Source organism: Montipora foliosa, chromosome 1 (assembly GCF_036669935.1).
Source record: "Montipora foliosa isolate CH-2021 chromosome 1, ASM3666993v2, whole genome shotgun sequence".
Lineage (NCBI taxonomy): Eukaryota > Metazoa > Cnidaria > Anthozoa > Scleractinia > Acroporidae > Montipora > Montipora foliosa.
Genome location: NC_090869.1, coordinates 57,086,665 through 57,104,164, shown reverse-complemented (window position 1 = coordinate 57,104,164; position 17,500 = coordinate 57,086,665). Strand labels below are relative to the sequence as shown.

The 17,500-nt window shown below is 40.7% G+C and overlaps 1 protein-coding gene across 2 annotated transcripts in view; it reads left to right on the top strand.

Moving 5' to 3' along the window:
* The window catches only part of LOC138002361 (uncharacterized), a 97,216-nt gene that overhangs the window by 60,889 nt on the left and 18,827 nt on the right, over positions 1–17,500 (top strand). For both annotated transcript variants that reach the window (XM_068848421.1, XM_068848423.1), the window contains 13 exons: positions 144–249; positions 347–460; positions 1,617–1,790; positions 4,240–4,479; positions 5,832–5,963; positions 7,269–7,403; positions 8,863–8,985; positions 9,385–9,510; positions 10,263–10,460; positions 12,112–12,306; positions 13,274–13,516; positions 14,755–14,994; positions 16,490–16,705. In XM_068848421.1, coding sequence (XP_068704522.1) covers positions 144–249; positions 347–460; positions 1,617–1,790; positions 4,240–4,479; positions 5,832–5,963; positions 7,269–7,403; positions 8,863–8,985; positions 9,385–9,510; positions 10,263–10,460; positions 12,112–12,306; positions 13,274–13,516; positions 14,755–14,994; positions 16,490–16,705 — 2,242 coding nt within the window. The remainder of the gene's footprint in view (positions 1–143; positions 250–346; positions 461–1,616; positions 1,791–4,239; positions 4,480–5,831; positions 5,964–7,268; positions 7,404–8,862; positions 8,986–9,384; positions 9,511–10,262; positions 10,461–12,111; positions 12,307–13,273; positions 13,517–14,754; positions 14,995–16,489; positions 16,706–17,500) is intronic.

Below are 17,500 nucleotides of genomic sequence, written 5' to 3'. Positions count from 1 at the left end.
AGAATACGGTCAATGGAACGCACCCTTAATCTTAAGTCATGCGGTTACTTCCATTAAAAAAATATTTGCTCTGTGAAGTAAGATCGTTCATAGTCTTCCCCCATGAAATTAAAGACCACTGATAAATCAATTTTATTGGTTAGGTTACGTTACCAGCAAACAACGATGAGATAGTGTTGCACAGCGATTGCGAAAACACAGCCGTATCACTGACATTCAAGGAACATCTTAAATTCAACTTCATACCAAGTACGATTTGGCTTTGAGGTTTTCATTGTAATATTTTTTATTGATCGTTCGTGTCTCCGAACATTCCAGTGACCCATATTTCACTTTATGCCTACAGCTGATCCGTATGTCCATCTGGAAAAATGTACCTATTTTGATCAGGCAAGAGTTGATCAGAGGTTTGAGGTGGTGAACGAGATTGCAGCTAGTATTTGTTCCAAGTATGACAAGAGTAAGTCATACAGACTTCATTTTGAGTCACTCTCTTTTCTTTTTGCTCAGTTGCTCAATGTAGTAAGTTCATTCACATTGCCCTCATGAGTCATCTATGTACTAGCAAAGAGAAAAGGAACTATGATCAATTGAGCCTATTAGAGGGAACGAATTAAATATTGCCTTTATTTCGTTAAGGTCTTTTATCGCAGAACTTAATTTTTTTCTGCAACACCGCTTGTCACGCTGCAGGGAATTTTCTGAATGTTTTGCCGTGAGACCTATTCCGTGGAGCATACCTCGCAACATTATGTGACTGTCTCCCATCAGTGCAAGTAATCGTCTGAGACACACGAATTTCGATAGGCATATAATCTCGATGGTTTAGGGAATAAAAGAAAGACTTTGTTACTTAGGCTGCGTTTACATGAGACCCGGGGTGAGTTTCATCCCGGGATGAGTTCATGGCGGTAAATCTGTTCATTACAAAATCGCCGTCCTTGCCGTAAACTGACATGCACAGTATGATCATTCACCGCTGGTGATACGTAGGGAGGCATAGAAAAATGTCCTTTCGGCCCGGGACAGAAAAGAATCAAGTGTTTACATAGATTTTTGATCCCGGGTGAAATTTCGTCCCGGAGCTGAAGACCGGGATGAGCAAATGTCACCCCGGGATCACGTAAACACCAAAAGCCAAATGACCAGACACCGAAGTGAAACTCGTCCCGGGATGAGTTCTGTCATGTAAACAGCGCCTTAATGCCTTAGATCGTAATGGTAATGATTTTAGTCTAAGAGTTAAATTCGAATATATCAATTAAGCCATTGTGTACTTCTTTATCCTAAGAGCATTCACATCCGATTCCCGTAGCAAATGGGTTCAAAATAGATGAAGGGATTCAAATTGTCTGAATCAAAGGTGCCCTTATACTCTGCCCCCACCCCGCTGCCTTAACCCCACTATATGCCAGAATTTTTTCAAGTTATATAACTTGCCGATCGGCGATTGAAAAAGGCGATTAAGATATTCTAACGGGATGCGTTCTGGGTTGTCTCATACTTAAGTCTTCATCAACTCACGAGGATAGGGTCGCCAACCAAGACAAGGTCTTGGAAATAAAGAGTCTACTCTGCATGGATTAAAAAACAGTCTCTTCTTCCTACTTTTGCAGATCTTGCTTACAAGAAATCAACAGTGCAATCAAGTACAGATTACAATGGCTTTAGCAGTCGAGCTGTGGACGAGAACCTTGGCCCTTACTACAGCAGCAAATCTTGTACACACACTAGGAAAGAGACCAATCCATGGTGGAGAGTTGATCTTGGAAGAGAGTACATTGTAACAGGTGTGTAAGAAGCATGTATCTAAGAACAGATTTTCTTTTTTGTTTCCCGTTACAGCTGTTGGATGGAGGTAAAAGTGTAGAGAGGGTGGCAATCTTTCGGAGGAATCAACTTGAACTCCATACTTTCATGCAGTCCTCCTTCATTTTTTCAGTGAACAAGCACTTATGTCCAGGTTTGACCCTAATTAGATGCACGCCCAATTTTGACATCCAAGACAAAGTGTCCCTTTAAGTCTAAGCATTTGCTACCTATTTTCAACAATACTAAGGGCCAAGTCGCACTAGAGGGCAATTTCGGATTTGTTCAGGACAAATCTGACTTGAAATCGGCCAGTGACAAAAAAAATTGTCCGGAAAGATACCGTCGCACTTGAGAACAAAATATGTGAACAAAACATCACACCATGCTGTCCATCCACAAACCGCGACACCATGGGTCTCAAAATGTTCTCGGCTGACGAAGATGTACGGCATTGAGCCGTCTTCGCTGAACTGAAAGGATTCTTGCTACGAGTCAGAACTCGTTGTAGACGGAGATGGGCTGGGAGTTCCTCGATCGTTAAATATGTAAGGCCTAGGCATCGGATAGATCCATCCTGGTGGATATTGAGGAAATTGTTGCCCCATTTCGTACGGAAAATATTGGTCGCCCGCGCCTGAATTCATGTTGTTGCGAAATGAGAACGTTATCAATTTTACCGCGAAGTCTATCGCATAGAGACTCTGCTACATATCACCTGTCAAATCATTTTCGAATCAAGACACCCTCGCTATTGTTTTCTAAGATTTGTTTCAGTTTGGCCTGCTCCAGAGGTAGTCGACGGCATCTTTGAAGTTTGTCCGTCTGCGACCAAATTTTGTCCTTCGGTGGACAAACCGGTCGCACTTGGTTTTTCATTGTGATGACAGATTTTTGACATAAGTAAACAGTTTTGTCCTCTAGTGCGACTTGGCCCTTAAAGGGTAAAGGTTAGCGTTATTTTTAGCTTGGGGTAAATGCAGCAGTTAATCTTCACTTAAAGAGCAGCATTTGGGGGACACTTTGTGACATAAATTGTCTGTATTCTGAGACACAAGTGATGTTGAAGTTGGCTGGAAGAGCAAGGGGATACTTCGTGACGCTTATTGAAATCCGCGTGCATCTAATTAGGGTCAAACCTGGACATATCTCCACTTATCTCGGATGAATGCTTCACGTACATCCTTTGCCTTCAAAAAATTAAACAGTTTAGTGCATAAAGTGGCTTTCACAAATTAAATATAAAAGCAAGCAGATTGCTAAAGATAACAGTCTATCATAAGGCGAAACAACAGATTTCCAAGATTTAATTCATGATTTCCTCGGCAAATCCTAGATTCCAGGACGACGGACGGGTCCGAGTCTTAATCCCGACGCCCGAAATATAAGAATCGGATCCGTCCCTCGTCGTTTTCTAGTGGTCTCTTCTTTGTCTTCTCACGCAACTCGGTCGTCGACGATGGAAACAGACTGCATAAAGTCAATAAGAGTCACTCGAAAAATTGATAACAAGGTTGGCATCTTCGATTTCTCTGTCATATTTGGAGCATACCTTAAGGAACTGAACTGGAAACTACAAATGCTTTCGCACCAATTCCCTCAAAGTACTTGTTTGCTAGCAAATACTATCCAACATTCAAAGTCAAGAAGTTAAAACGACTAATAGACTAACAAATGTATAGCGTTTATTTGTTCATTACTTGTGTGGCGATTATGAAATGTAAAGAAAAAAAACAAGACTTGAAAGCACCGCAGCACAACATTTCGGTTGAACTACGGTCACAAACCTGGCACGAGGTTAGCCTATGTACAGTTTCCGGTGATATCAAACCATGCGAGGTTATGTATTTGACCTTAACTTTGAAAATTTCTTTTTTGCAGATAAAATTCCTTTTTAAATGCATAAAATCTACCTCCAGCTTTCGATCCCTTTTTTAATCCTGTTAGGAACATACAGAGCTGTAACAGTAGGTTGTCCTGCAGAATGACTTATGCTATTCTAAAAGCCAGAACAAATTATGGAATTTTCACGGGGTGAACTGAAAGTCTCAGAGTGCTCGATTGTGGAACAACATAAATGATGAGATCACAAGTTCCTGATTCCTTTTGAAACGTTTCAAGGAAAAGCTAAAGTCGGCTGTTCTTGAAATATACTAGTTGAAGAATTTATCAACATTGCATTCCGCTGTCTACTTCTGACATTCTTAGGTTTCTTTTGCGGTTATTCTTCTTGCTATTTTATTTTATTTTTTCACTTTATGTTTTGTTTAGGTGTGTGGTGTAAGTGTGTGATACTCAAAATTAATCACTTAAGTATGGCTGCCCTATCCTTTTAGCCCCTCTATGGCTATTGCGGGCAGCCTGTATTCACATGTGATCACATGCAAGTTTTTGGGTACGAATAAAGTTGTTGTTATTTCACCTTGGCAGACGTCACCGTCATAAATCGGTTTGACTACTACGAGAGGCTGAAGAATTTTGACGTGAGAATTGGTGTCAACACCGATAACCTGCAGAACCCCACATGTTCTGACCGAGTGACATCAGTAGGCCAGGGAGCGGCTTTGCAACTTTCATGCGATCCACCCATCCCGGGAAGATACGTTTCAGTGCAAATGTTTGGTGAAGGGTTTCTTACCATGTGTGAAGTAATGGTTTACTCGAGAGTAGGTAAGGAGTGCATGAGGTCATGCAAAGTCAAGAAAAGGCAACTTGTGTTATATCCTTTATTATTAAATTCACAACCTCGGATAATGCATTTCGCGTGCTCTGATTGGTTCACTCAATCTCAGTTATCAGCTCATTCACCTTAGTTTGACCTTATATGATAAATGATTGCGCTTAGCGTTGCTAAACTAAAAAAAATTACGCCAGTAATGTTGGTATAAAGCAAAAGAAAAACGTTTTTGTGGAAAGTTTGGATCAATTTCGAAGCTTAGAAGTACGCGAAAAGGTAAGAAATGTTTTTGTGATGAGCGTGCGTCTGTCTGACCACAAGGTATTACACAACATCGCATATTCATCAGGTTTTTTCGATTTCGTTAAGATTTTCTCCCTTTTTTCGCTCGTATTTCGTACTTCCAAACTTCTAGAGTTTAAGGAATTTAATATAACGATTATTCAATTCGCGCTTGTTGGATATGAGACTGGTTACAGCCAACTCGGCGCTACGCGCCTCGTAGGCTATTTACCATCTCATATCCAACGCGCGCTCATGGAATGATTGTTAAATATTCTCGTATCTAAAGGAGAGCGTCTTTCGCTCAGCACCTAAAAAGACTAGATCTGGCCCCAGTTGTTCAAAAGATGGATAGCGCTATCCACCCGATAAATCACTATCCAGCGGATAAACAGTAGCAAAACCAATTGAGTTATCCAGTGGATAGTGATTTATCCGGCGGATAGCACTATCCATCGTTTGAACAACTGGGGCCTGGCCAGCTCTTAAGTCTCAGAAATATGTGCATGTAATCGAAGGCGGCCAGAGGTCGTTACTCCTACGCACTGAAGGCCGGAAGGAATAGCGTCTTTTGTGGAGGAAATTTGCTTTCAGCACAAAAAAACCTCCGGATTGTTTCCTAAGTTGGTCTCTCGTAATGTCTTAGAAAGTGTGGTGGTATTTATTGTGGTGAAATACAATTATGATCAACTATTCTCGTTGTTGCACGGCGCGATTGTATCCTCCCGAAGTCTTCGAATTCATGTCTTGCGACGTTAACTGGATGATATTCATCAAAGTTAATCTGAAAGGCAGCACGGCAGGCAAAGAAAGGAAAACAAGCTGTTGTTTTGACGGAAACGAGATACTGATTTTTTTTTTTTAACGTGGGAATTTCGAAGAAAAGTATAAATAAGTCAAGGTGAAAGCAAATGTGTGGCTTTTGTCGTTTGGAAAACGTTATTTAACACGTTGTCTTAACCATCAACCAATGCTGAGTGAGGTGAACATAATTGTTTAAAAATGAATGGGCTTAAAGATTCAGTTATCTTCACTTCTCATAAGCCCTTTTTTCGTGATTTAGGCTCCTTGGCAGATCTGTGCCAGCTTGAAAACGGAGGATGTGAACAAGTTTGCTATAACTTGTGCAATCTCCAGGTCAAGTGCGGATGCTGGCCTGGTTTCGTTCTCGCTTATGATGGGAAAACCTGTATTGGTAAGTTAAATAAATCTGTATATTCTTTTAAGTGCCTGTAGTTGTGCTTATGAAAATGTAACTCTCATAAGAGTTGTTATCTGATTTGCAATGGACAGGTACTGTACCAATCACAATACTCCAAGAACTCCTTGTGGTAATGACTTTTTAATCATTCTCGAACACATAAGTTTAACGAGAATGGCCATAAGTTTCAACCTCCGATAAAGGTTGCGGCTGAAATTGATCGGTCAAGTGGGACACTTTATTACAAAGTCAAACACATTGCAGACAACTCTAGCGCCAAAAAAGCAGACGAAAACCAGTCGTTCTATGCGCGCTAAGTATGTTATTTCTAGCGTTAGGGACTGCATCTGCACTATTTAAACCTAAGCACTTGTTCGGGAATGGTTAGTTATCCATGACCACAGGGTGATCATGACATTTTTTTGCGCATGTAGTATCTCTCTTGCGTGACACTCGACAGTCCAAATTTTGACTCCGTAGTTTAGATCTGAGAATTCCTAGCGCATTATTCCTTGTGTTATTAACCTGCACATGCACGTGGAATTGGAAGCCCAGAGACACAAGCTAAGAATATTTTGCGTTGTAACTACAATGGCATTGTAGTTCTCGAAGTATATTGTAGTTCTCGAAGTATAAGTCATCACTAATCATCACGATTTTCTTGAAGTCTTCATTTTATTTATTTATTTATTTATTTATTTATTTATTTATTTATTTATTTGTAAGTTGGAGAAGGTTAAAAAAGGGCAACTAAAGCTATCTTAAAGACTGAGGACTGCTCTACAGGCCGCTTAAAGAAATTAAATTTGTTATCACTGGAAAATGGCGATTGTTGGCAGATGTTACTTTTTTACATGTTGAACCTTATGTAGATTTCTACAAGGAAACTGATCACTATTCGTTTAGACACAACGATAAGGACGAGATATACCAAAACGAATGTTCTGTAGGAGAAATGAAACTATATATGACTGGATTGGTAGACATGGTTTTGACGTGAAAAGAGTGCGAATAAACGATTTACAGTTGTATGCTCATGCTATTTCACGGTGTTGTTTTTCAGAATGCGGCAAAGAAATGTACTAATTTGCTTGCCGCACGAAAAGCAGTAGTATATTCTGTGCCTCAGACGCAGCCGCTGTAGTTTCTTAATTTAATCCATGAATCTTAAATAAACCCGTAGCGTTTGAGTACATACATTGGTTCGATTCAGCTAGACTTAAATAGTGTTTGGGAGATTAGCCTGAATTTATTCCCAGTCGTAGCTGTTTCGTGACTTTGTTCGGTTTTAATTTCCAGACAAGGATGAATGCCAGGTCAACTATGGAGGCTGTGATATTGTGAATGGCGTCTGTATCAACACACTCGGAAGTTACCACTGCGCATGTAAACAGGGATACGAACTTAAGGAGAATAGTGAAACAGATTGCGAAGGTAAAAATGCACTTTTTGGCCCTCAGCCATTTTCTAAATTCCACATTATCATAAATTAGCGTCAAACCAAGGTTTCGCTTGACAGTACTGAAAAAGGGGAATAACTTGAAAATGAAAGGAAGGTTCTATCAAGAATTAAGAGATCAGTTTATTCATAGATTCAACGGCTAGCAACAAGTCCGAATCGGTCGCTTGAAATCGGGTGGGTTTAAAATATTTCTTATCAAACTTCTTTACATGCAACTACATGCAAACAAGAGCTAATGATGGCACATTGGTAAGAGCCGTCGCTTCCCATCAGTATGGCTGGGGTTCGATTCCCAGACTTGTCGTCACTCGTGGGTTGAGTTCGATGGTTCTCTTCTTGACTTCGAGAGGTTTTTCTCTGGGTATTACGGTTGTCCCACTCCTCAAAAACCAAACGATTTCTGCACAATGTTCCCAATTAATGCGCCAGCGATAATTACAGTTGATACTTAAATAAAGTTCAATTATAATAATCGTCTTTATTCCGCATAAGATAAATGACACATATTTTGTTACACGTAAAAATACGATAATACAAAATGAAATGGACGTAACTAAAAAAGGAAAACTATTAGTGCAAGGTACGAGTACAATGAAAGCTGTAGCAGTTGGTAATTAACAATCATAAAATGTTATAGTTGAAAACACGTCAATTTACAAATGTGCTCTCTAAGCGTTTTGTGTTAATTTGATGTAGAGGCATCTCTTGCGACGTAAGTTACGGTCCTAGTGTTTTTACCTTGATAAAACCTCATTTAGCGGATTTTGTTCCAATTCTTTAGTCAAACTTAATAGTTTTTCTTTATCCTGTCAATGCATAAGGTCCTTAATGTTTATTGGAGCAGAAATATAACGACGCTTATGGCACCTACCTAAAAATTCTGAACTGTATGGAGGTTCAGTCTTGAAAATGATCACAGTGTCATTTCTTTGCCAGGCGATTGGCTTTGAAATCTCGCGCTTCACTTTTTCAACCAATGAGAAGCAAAACCAAAAACAATTATGACTTGTACCTGCGTATTTCCCCGTGAGCTTTGAGCAAGTTACATTGAATTATGATTGGTTCATCGTTCTTCGTGCGCTTGGTCTTGGACTGGTTGACCACTTGCGCGTCGATTTCATACGAGTGCCTTATAACTCTGCCTGAAAGCACCACACAAGTCCACATACTCTGAATATTCCTGGGCAATCAGTGTAATTAAAAATATATTCTATTACTAGATCTCGAACGCACCTTATACTAATCCATGATTACCACTAGTTTAGAAATTATCCCCGTTAAGTATGAATTTAAAATAGCTTTAGCTAAAGAGTGACGGTCAATCTGCCGGTTGAATTTTATGTTTTTCGGAGCGCTTTCAATTTACATCACCTTCATTAACAAACATTATTTTATCCTCAAAGATATTCATTCAACTGCCTGTTCTTTCAGATTTCAACGAATGTAACTTGAATAACGCTGGATGTGAACATGTGTGTAACAACACCGGTGGAAGCTTCAACTGTGATTGCAGAGCAGGCTACAAACTTAAAAGTGATTCAAGGGGATGTGAAGGTAGGGTTCGTTCGTTCCCATCGCAACGCTGCTTGTTATATACAGCTAAAAACCTCAAATATTCTCACAATAAACTGCCTCAAAACGGCCCTTAAACGAACCCCATTTCAGGCGACATCCATTATTTAAGGTGGCTCTTGTCAATGTTTTGGTCAAAGATTGCGTGCTTTGAAACAAAAAAAATGCATTCAAGGTTGGCTTTCATAATTTTCACGCTACACTTGACTGGTTGTCTTCGACCACAGTTTGGCTTTTACTAGTTGACTACAAACGAAGGTTTGATAGGAAGAGTAGCGCGCATTCATCATTCCAATCAACACCCTGGTCAGACATTTTATACTGTAAAATTTAGGCTTCGTGCCCTTGGTACACTGAATCGGATTTTCGTCTTCTCTTCAGACGTCGATGAATGCACTGAACTGAACTATGGTGACTGTGAACAGAATTGTTCGAACTTTGAAGGAGGATACTATTGCTCCTGTAATGTCGGATACCGACTTATGGAAGATGACAAGGCTTGTGAGGGTAGGTGTAAAAGTACCTTTTGACTACGAGAGTGAGAAAAATAATGGTTACAGATAGAGAGACGCTCTCGTGTTACGTGAATTTTAGGATAGGTAATTACATGATTTCGAGTTCAATTTGGAGTAACTAAATAAGAGTAATTTTTTTAGACCATCAAACTTGCTCAATCCTGTAAGGTGAGTGCAATTTCTAACCTCGAAAACTTCAGGAGAATTCATGTGATTACGTATTACTAATGTACAAAAACAAGTGAAATTTTAATAGCGCGCGCTTTAATTTTCTATAAAGTTCATTCATCTGACCGGTTGAAACAGATTACAGCGTTTGTCAAATTCAAGTTTTACAAGACGAACGTTCAAAAATTATTAAACTGTAAAGTTGGAAACTTGTACTTGTAATTTGCACTCGTGTTACAAATCTGCATTCGTGTTACACGAGACCTGCACTCTTTTTAACCCAATCAGAACTGAGTAATTTTTTCGTGTACATCATACTGAAGTGATCTTATTTATAGATACAATAGAAACGAAAGAATATTTCAGGTGTCGAGTGCATAGACAGCAGGCAAGTTCGATTGCAAAGAAAATTGCGTTTATCTTAAGGCGCCATCACGCAATGACAAGTTGTTACAGTCGGATGAGTTTATAGGCCGTATTTTGTCGCCAGATAAATTGGCTTAGGATTCGGTGGTCGTGTTATGAAGGGTTTTCCTGGTAGTGTTGGTAATCTGCTTTCTTTCTTTCGTATGTTAGAAATCTATTGTCCTGCTCTGGAAGCTCCTTTCCGCGGTCACATCACCCCTGCAACTTGCACTGACGACCGAGCAAACATCAGACGTAACACTATTTGCACCTATGGTTGCGTTTCTGGCCACTATGTGAGCGGCGGAGATCCTTCACTCCAATGTCAGATGGATGGATTGTGGAATGGAAACGTGCCTCATTGTAGACGTAAGAAGTTCTTTGTCGTTGATTGGAAAACAAAGTAAACAAACTTCTAGCCGTCTCTTATAAATCTTATACGATGGACTCGTACTGCGAATGAAGGGAAGAATGGGCTGAAGGGCAGGTGTCCTGCCGGGAAAAGGCTTTTTTAGAAATAGTCAAATTTCGCTGAATGGTGATTGGTTCTCTCCACATTCCGCCCCGCTCTCTGTATTATAGCGATACTCACCGCTACGTCACCTATTGTCATTAATGTACCAACCAGACATCTATTGGCTGTCGAAACAAAGGATTCTTTTGTTCTGAGGTTGGCAAAATTTAAATTACAAGAGAATAGCTTTTACCAGCTAAGTCTCCCATACATGTTTCGTTTTTTTTTTTCGTACTAGAAACACCATTAATATTCACTCGTGTTCAGACTCGACTTTTAACCGCGCGTTGAAACATATTGAATCGATGTTGAAACTGTTCGCCTACCCCAGCAGTCAACATCGTTCAACATAATTCAGCAATATCGAACGGATGTTGAAGCAAATGTTAAAACAGTTTCCCCGGGCGTTTAAGTAGTTGCAAAGGAAGACTGAGGAAATCCCCAGCCCACGGACGCGCTTGCGGTACACTGCACCAACTAAGCTATCAAGCCGTTTGCATGGGAACTGGTCAGTTCCGAGTTCGTACTCCCTATATCCAGTTCGAGGTGATTTAATGATTGTAAACTGAATAAATAAAACATATCTTTCGAACTGCGGGCTGTAAGGACTCAAAGCGACGACGATCGTAGTATTTCACTTGTTAGGGACGTAGTTTGTCGCAAAGTTCGATTGTTGTCGGTGACAACCACACTTCATCCATATTTTCAAAAATGCTCAGAAGAGTCGAGAGTCAGGATTAGCCAGATTTATCTGAGAGATTCAGCATCTAGTTTACGGGAAACGGCGAACGGTCGGCTGCATGAAATTTGTCGCATCCTTGCCTGGAACTTGAAACTACCCAATGTCAAGCTTCATGTAAAACGGGAGCTCACATCGTCAAATCTCCCAGTTTCAACACTGTACGGTAGTTCCCGTTCACCGTTCCTCCCGTTTTTGTTCCTGAATGTCTCGTTATCAGGGCGAGAACGTCAAATTAATATTCCAGAATGTAAAAGGTACGTGCAAGAAATGGAGAACCGTTATTTTTGCTCCATTTAACTTATCATTTCGAGATTAGTGTGGCAGTGTGGCCCAGTGGTTAGGGCGCTTGCCTTGAGATCCGGAGCTCCCGGGTTCAAGACCCGCTCTGACCACTCGCTGAATTTGTTCCTGGTATTCCCTGGTTCAACTTCCCAGCTGCACTTGTAAATAGCCAACTGGTTTGCCTCCGGCCAGTTGGGATTCTTAACAGTAGTTGTTGTTGTGTTCTGTTGTTTCGTTGATTGTTTCATTGGCCCTGAAAAGCCCCTATGGGGAGCGGTCAATTAAGTATGTATTGTATTATTGTATTGTATTATTGGCGTCGCTGTTGTTGGTTTTAAAAAGGAGCGTTACCTTATAGTACGGTGCCAGAAATCGAGGTTAGCAGTGCATGCAATCTACTCCTTTTTTCTATCACAAAGACGCTTCTTTCAGGACTACAGATGTTACTATCAATTTGTATGAATTAACCTTTCTCTCTACAGCGGTTGTTTGCCCGCGTTTGTCTCCACCCAGCGATGTCAGCGTCGTCCCTGCATCGTGTTCTCAAGCAGACGTGGAATATGGCACACGATGTGTCTTCTACTGTGGTGATGGATATGAACTGAGCGGTCCTCGCTACACCACGTGTCAGAACGACACAAGTTGGACTGATATCGCTCCATTGTCCTGCGTAAGAGGTAAGAATCGTTTAACAACAGCCACCACCTTGTAGCACTTCAGTGAACATAGCAGCTGCTCAGTAGCGTTACATTGCGGTAAGAATTTAGCTTCGTCGCTCTTTACAACTGTTTGAAACTGCCACAATCCTTGACATGACTTTTGAGTTATTTTCATATTCCTTGTCCGTAAAAAATAATGAGTGTTGACAGATGGCTGGGCTTTATGCTCTTTTTTTTGGGATGGGCAGTGAAGGTAAGCAGACACTCTCTTGGCCTCCTTTTAAAGTTGAGGCCCCAAAGTTCGATAAACGAGCGAGGTCTCTACTCTTTTTTCGTTCAGAATAGTAGCCTGTTCCCCCCCCCCCTCCCCCCGATAATATTGCGCGTGCAAGTTTATGACGATTGAGATTCTTAGTTGTTTCCTGCCTTTTGATCTTGAACTTTAAAGGGTTGTAAGTTTGACGACTTAAATCCTCCCCGTTCTTGAAATACAGAGGCCGAATTGTGACACCCGAAAGTAGCCCGTAAAGTTTCGGGACTTTCGAGAAACGGGCCCCTGAAGTCCTTTCTTGGAGCTTACACTTACATATCTGTCTTATGAGTTAACTCGTTAACTCATCGTCCTCTCTCGTCAAGTATTTTCAACTCAGCTCATCAATCACGCAACTGATTTCACAAGTATCTTAGCAGTGAGTATATTAAGGAATCGTTTTATCCAAGTGTCATTAACCACCAAGCGCTATTAATCTCACACAATAACCTAATTCAACAACCCTTTTATATTTTTCACTCCGAATGTTTTCGTAGCTGTAAATTTAGCTCCAACAACATGGCGTGATGTGACGTAATGTAATCCTTCCATATTTCCTCTTATTTTGCGATGGACGTAACTATAATTGGAAAAGTTCTGTTGGTTTGTCTTGGCCTCTGAGCGAAGTAAAAATGACCAAAAATGGAAAATAAGGATTGTTTGTAATGTTTTCAGTTTACACGGATCCGTGGATCGCTTGTCCAATCAACAGACAGGAAGAGCTTTGGGCAAACAAGTCAACAGTGGTTCTTGGATTCAAATGGCAGCTTCCTCGCACAAACATGCAAAACATTACAGTTTTGCCTAGCAACTATAATGAGAACTATCCTTTCCCTGTTGGCAGGCATCGTATCACGTGGACAGGAATCGGTGATAGCGGAACATCGAAGAGCTGCAGTTTCTATGTCACTGTGATTGGTAAGGTCATCTTCCCAAGTAAATCTAAAATGCTTTAAGTCGGAAGACAAAAAAGGCACGTTTTCGGGATACAATGTATAACGAATGACGATGCATATTATGGCACGAATTTTGAGAAGTGCGAACGTGCTTCATAATCAACTCGAGGACCGCGTTTATGACGTACTTGGCTGAAAGCAATGAGTCGTCCAAAAAGAAAGACCAACGATAGCAAAACAAAGGCAAACTTCCCACAATATCAACCGCACCGGAAATACTCTTCTTCTTTTGGCATACTAGCACTTCCTTTTTGGTCAAAAGATTGTCTTCACAAGCGACGCAAACACTAGCTCAAGCGACAAACGCTAGTTCATTTACTTGTTGTCATTTCGTGTCTGTTTTCCTGACAACAATTTCTGGTGATGAAAACGCAATCGATTTTGCGGTAGGTTTCTCCAACTGACTTATGTTTGCGTCGCTACCCTAAACTAGGGTTAAGGTTTCGTGCGAAAAGCACGTGAGTGACGTGGCTTCAAAGGTAAGTTTCCCTTCATAACATATAGAGTGTTTTCTTGTGACGTCACGGCGGCCATGTTGGTGTACCTAAACAATGAAACGGCGGTGGAAAAACAAGTTTACTCATCACGTTAGTGAAAACTCTCTATTCAAACGTTCTTGCTTTGCAGATGATGCATTTGCAACCTGAGCAATGGTACGCTTCGGAAGTTTGGAAAACGGTCGAGAGGCCATGATTGCCTGCTCTTCACTGCACTTCGAGCAACTCTTACTCGAAACAAACGGAGCGCATCATAGCTGTATATACGCTCGGTATAACATGAACCAATTTTTTAAGTGCCGCGTGGAGTTTGGAAGAACATTCCAGAATTTTGGATTTGTTGCGAAATAGGCCATTTGCAAGTTCGGGTCTGCCTCCTCCTTAAAGCGAGCCTAAGTGCAAAGTTTTTCCTTATAAAAATTAGTTTTCATTCATGTGTAAAGTAGAACTAATTACCATCTTAAAAACTTCGCACTTAGATTCGGTTTGAAGAGAAGGCAGACATGAATTAGGAAATGGCCTATTGTCACGTGACCCTAGTCTCCTATTTAGCTCAGTGGCAGCCGGAGAACCCGTACTTGTAATCGGAATGTCAAAAGTTCGGGTCCTGCGAAAGAGAACTCGGATCTTTTCCGAGTACGTCCAAGTCACCGTCAAAGAAAAATGACGTCGCTTTAATTTTTTTTCAATTCAAATTTTTCAGACGTGACACCGCCCTCAGTAGTAAGCTGCCCTTCGGATGTGTTAGACACTACAAACGTACTGCAAAAAGCCATGTATTGGACACCACCAACTTTCAGTGATAATGTGAAAGTGGTTAATATTATTTCCAACCGTCAGCCAGGCTTCTTAATGGATGCATACAGGACACTAATTGTTCGATACGAGGCTTCCGACGCCGCCGGTAACGTTGCCTATTGCCTCTTCAACGTGACCTTAGAGGGTAGGTTGATTTCTTGTAATAGCCAGAGCTGTGATACCCTTGTAAAACTATCACGCATGCTTATTTTTTAAAACTCAATAATTTCTCTTTCGAAACAATGCAAGCATCCTTCTTTTACTATGAAAATCAAAGTGGCGGCAATTAAGAATTTTCTATGTAAACGTATAGTGAGAGAAATGCATATTTGAATTGTGGGTTATGGACGAAAGGTAGATCAAGTGATCCTCGCACTTAACTAGACAGTTTAAGTAATGGTTTGACCGTCACTGGCAACAAGTGCGTAATTTGTCCAGATAAGTGCGAAGATGACTTCTACCTTTCGTCTGTGACCCATACTTCAAAATAGACATTTCTTTCATTCGTCAGTCCTTTCACGGGATCACACATGAGCCCAACAAATTAACGTGTTCCCGACTGAGTGGCTTTGTGACTCAGTTGGTAAAGCATTGCCCCGGCATTGCGGAGGTCATGGGTTCGAATCGCGTTGATACCGCCTGAATTTTTGGGTGTTTCAATTAAAGAGACCATTGCTTTAAATTCTGCAGATCACTTCTACCCTTCATAAACTTATAGATAAGCTAATATTCTTAACATTTCTGTTCAGTTTTGACGAATAAAATGAGAAAAGAAATAGGTATTTTTAAAACGTTTACGCCAAATCCATGTTGTTAAGGTTTGTCTCAATTTTTCTTTGCCCTCCAGAATTTTACATAAGCATTGTTTTTATTTTCTCTTTGAACTTATAAAACAGTCCCAAGAGAAACTGGAAACAATGCTTATGCAAAATTTTGGAGGAACAAAAAGTCTTATGGTATTTTTGATATTGGCTAATTGGTCCCAGATACATTTGCCGCTATCCACAGATGGCACTCTAGCTCTTTTTTAAAGATAGGGACAAGCTTTCGATAATAAATTACGCACCAAGGACGCGTTAGTTAAAAAAGGACTATGACCTATCTTAAGACATTCATAATGACATTTGCTCGCTCCCCCGGTGCGATCGGACATTTTTCCCCTAGGTTGAAGGAACCGAGGGACAATAGGGTTTAAAGGCCGAATCACGATGTCCTTTGGATAACTCACTATTCTGCAATTTTAACGCTCCCCGTTCAACGTCATTTGACTAAAGCAGGAGCCCATGACTAAAGCTACCATTATCATCGTTGTAGGTCTTCCTTCATCCCTATCAGTGGCGCTTAGCTATAGTTTGGCATTGGCCGAAAGTTATTCGGTCTTTTAATAAATGGTTTAGATGTAGTTGGAGGGCACAACGTAAACAAGAAGCGACCTCAGTTTTTTGTCCATTTATTTGACCATTGCCATTTCGTTTTTAAGTTAATTTACATTCAAAAGAATACATGACCTTCAACGAGGCAATAAAGGCTAATTTTCGCCACTTTTGGAATAAGCTACCTCGGCTGAAGCTCGGATGACAGCTCTTTATTCAAAATTCGCTCGTTTTAATTCTCCTGGGTCTCTGTATTTTCCGTTTCAGGAACGTCTTGCCCGACAATAGCTGATCCCCAAAATGGAACGGCATCTAGGTTTGGTATTTTCCTACAGCTTCGTTGCAATCAAGGCTATTTCTTTAACCCACAGCCCCCGGGATATACTGGTTTATTTGTTAATCCGTCTTACCTATGTGAAAATAACAAGTGGTTATCACGGACTTTTGAAAGTGCTGTCCTATCAGGGAGTCTGGATTGTATGAGTAAGTCAGTTAACCTGCATACTCTATAATTATGTTTGCAGTACTTTTGACCAACATCATTGAAGCGTAGTAAATAGCGACATTTAGACTGGAGTTCGAGTTTTTTGGTTAGGAACACACGCGACTCGACATCAAAACCTGATGCCCATGCTCAGTACTCTAAACTCGTACCAGTCGTTCAATCTCGTCACCAGTGCCTGGAATGTAACGTCTGCGCAGACAAACGCAAAAAAGGAGAGCTCTGGGGTCGAGATTGATTGATAGTCGTAGTAGTTCTCCAATCTAAAGGTCTACAATATGTGGAAATAATTATGAACAACGACATAGTTTTGGTGCTTCATGAGCATATTAGCATATGTCGTTATGGCGTCCGGCCACGTTTGAGAGGGCTCTGTCGTCTTACGGCGCTAAGATAACTATGGCTACAATTGGACAGGTAAAGGACCTTCTAAAGAAGGAACTTCAACCGCTTCATTCTAAATTGGAGACTATGTCTACTGAGTTCAGTGAATTAAGAGCATCAGTTCAACTTTTTTCGGACAAGTATGACGATCTATTGAAACAAATCAAGCAGTCGAATGAAAAACTTCATCAACAGAGGACAGACTTGAGTAAGACCAACTCCGAAGTAAATAACATCAAGAAAGGTCTTATGAGCATGGAAGAGCGAATAGCAAATACCTCCTATGAGATTGAGGAAGTTGGTCAATACCTTCGAAGGGATTGTTTGGAAATATCGGGAATTAAGGCGACGAGCGACTGTTCAGCCGAATCCATTGTTCAATCAGTTGGCAA